The sequence below is a fragment of the Notothenia coriiceps genome, unplaced genomic scaffold (assembly GCF_000735185.1).
Source record: "Notothenia coriiceps isolate Sejong01 unplaced genomic scaffold, NC01 NC01_scaffold00034778, whole genome shotgun sequence".
Lineage (NCBI taxonomy): Eukaryota > Metazoa > Chordata > Actinopteri > Perciformes > Nototheniidae > Notothenia > Notothenia coriiceps.
The window spans coordinates 1,693-3,892 of NW_011367479.1; the positions used below are offsets into that span (position 1 = coordinate 1,693).

A 2,200-nucleotide genomic window follows, 5' to 3' on the forward strand; every position below is an offset into this window, starting at 1 on the left:
CAGATGCTAATAACACATCGCCACTGTGCTTACAACTAAAGACACAGCCACGCAAAAACTGCGGCATGTGTACGGCTCCTTATGGGTACTGCAATATTTGAAGTGCTGGAGCGGCGTTCCGGTGCTCTCCGTCAGCACTACACCACGTGATGACACGTTATGCTCGTGTTGTGCTCAAGGAACCTGTTCTTGGCCAGGAAAATCAGGCACTTGCTTGTTTAATTATTTTGCGGTCAAGATTTCTTAAAACATTTTAGAAGTGAGAAGTTGTCCGTCAGTCCGTGAGTCGGACCCCCCCCCATAACGAAAACTCTTTGGTTCTCCACGAATTACACAAGTCACCCAAATCAGCGTTAAAAAAGCGGGAGGCGCCAAAAAAGCGACTAATTTGCAGGCATGTGTAATAACCTTCTCTACTGTCTTCCTTTTCATCCTGTTCCTCTTCCATTTTTTGTTCTTCCTCCTCTTCATCACCATCCTCCTCCTCTTCCTCCTCTTCCAGTCCCCAGGTGTTCTGCAGGCCCTGCCCCACCTGCCCCACCCCTGGCACAGGCACCACTGGGGAAGGCACCCTGATATATTTGGTTAAGGAGCCGCAGTGGATATAATAATGCAAAGGTACAAAGACACATTTTCTTTGTAGATACTGTTAAAGGATACGTTTGAGGCGGGACCTCGGCGTTCTCGACGATGTCATTGGCTCTTTCTGACGCATCAGTCATCTCCACCGAGGTCTCGTCCGTTTTCAGAGCTGTGATTCGCTCCTGTGGCATTGACTCCGCAAAACCACACCTTCCGCCTGCTTTTCTGTGAAATGTGAAATTATAGAGTGTTTATGTATTTTAACAGCAGAAGTTGAAATACTGTTTAACAATGAAGTGATGCTCACCTTGCTCTCTTGTCGTTCTCCAGGGCTTTGCTGATGAGTTCTGTGATTTCAGACACCTTTACGCTGGCTATTTTACTGCATCTCATAACCTTAAACACAGTCGAAATAATTTGATGTTAAAGTCTTTGGATTTTTCTCATGGGAAATATGAAGCTCTACGGTGACCGATGCAAAACTAAAAGACAGCTGTGGAGTGGTGTCTCCTCACCTGCTCTTTAAGCAGCATGATGCCCCCGCTGGACTGGATGGAGCAGATTTCTCTGTGTTTGTTCATGGCGATCATCAGCAGGCCGTCCATCACCCGCTCCTCCCGTTCACAGGGGTCCACCAGCAGGTAGGTTCTGCACAGCAAACAGGAAGTAGAGAAGAAGACAGCTCGGGATGAGGAAGGATAAAGTTCTTCAAGGACTGGTGAGACGTTTGCATTCATAATTATTATTATTGTTTTTTGTTCTACACAATCAGTTCTTTGTGAATTGTAAACTAATGCTGTCTGATAAATAGTGTTAATTTCGTCAGCTATTTTTTATTTAGTTTTAGTCTTAGTCCTGTGTTAAATTTCCTTTTTAGTTTTAGTCAACTTCATCCTGTTTTTAATTTAGTCAAGTTTTAGTCGACTAAAAGTCTGAGAATTTTAGTCTTATTTTAGTAGACTAAAACAGTAAATATTTTAGTCAATATTTAGTCGACTAAAAGTCTGAGCATTTTAGTCTTATTATAGTCAAAGAAAACTAATTATTTTAGTCTACTTTTTGTCAATGAAAACTGTTGAGTCTTTTTTAGTCATCAGATTATATATAGAACATTTCAGTCAAACTAGTCGAGCCAAAACCAATAATTTGTAATTTTAGTCAAACTTATTTCACAATAAGATTATATATTGTCCTTATTTGATGAAAAACACAGGTTGAATGATTAAGAATGCAGCTTTGCAGAGAGTATCAGGTCAGGTTTGTGGTGTTTTTACCAGCTGTGTTATGGCCACATTGCTTCCCTTCTCATAAAACAATGCATTCGCTTTTTTTCTCCGCCTCATTGTAGCGAAAATGGGCCCAAATATCGCATTGTTTCTTTCTCCCAAGCAGTGGTGGCTTTAGACTTTTTCGTTGTCAGTCATTTTGACGGACAGGATCGTAACATTTCCGTCATAATCCATTATTACCCGTCGAGTGCACAATTTATCACTCACTCGCGCTGACATGGGGGGTATTCGGTTAACGCGAGTGCGACCACTGGCTCCCAAGCCCTGTTGTTGGTATTTTATTTTCTGTTGAATAAGGTTAGTTAGACCACGAGTTAGCTGACAGTTCA

General features: G+C 42.0%; 1 protein-coding gene across 1 annotated transcript; it reads right to left on the bottom strand.

The window, feature by feature from the left end:
- Nucleotides 1-274: 274 nt before the first annotated feature.
- On the bottom strand, nucleotides 275-1,319 carry LOC104962443 (exosome complex component RRP45-like). The gene is made up of 4 exons (XM_010790878.1): nucleotides 1,098-1,319; nucleotides 890-978; nucleotides 661-807; nucleotides 275-572 (listed from the first exon to the last, which is right to left on the bottom strand). Exons 1-4 carry the CDS (start codon nucleotides 1,317-1,319, stop codon nucleotides 275-277), a joined length of 756 nt encoding a protein of 251 aa, XP_010789180.1.
- Between the last annotated feature and the right edge of the window lie 881 nt (nucleotides 1,320-2,200).

Coding starts and splice junctions, on each gene's coding strand:
- LOC104962443 (XM_010790878.1), bottom strand. CDS start 1,319: ATGAATGCAAACGTCTCACCAGTCCTTGAAGAACTTTATCCTTCCTCA. Junction 979..1,097: donor TCATGCTGCTTAAAGAGCAG/GTGAGGAGACAC, acceptor ACTGTGTTTAAG/GTTATGAGATGCAGTAAAAT. Junction 808..889: donor GAGAACGACAAGAGAGCAAG/GTGAGCATCACT, acceptor CACATTTCACAG/AAAAGCAGGCGGAAGGTGTG.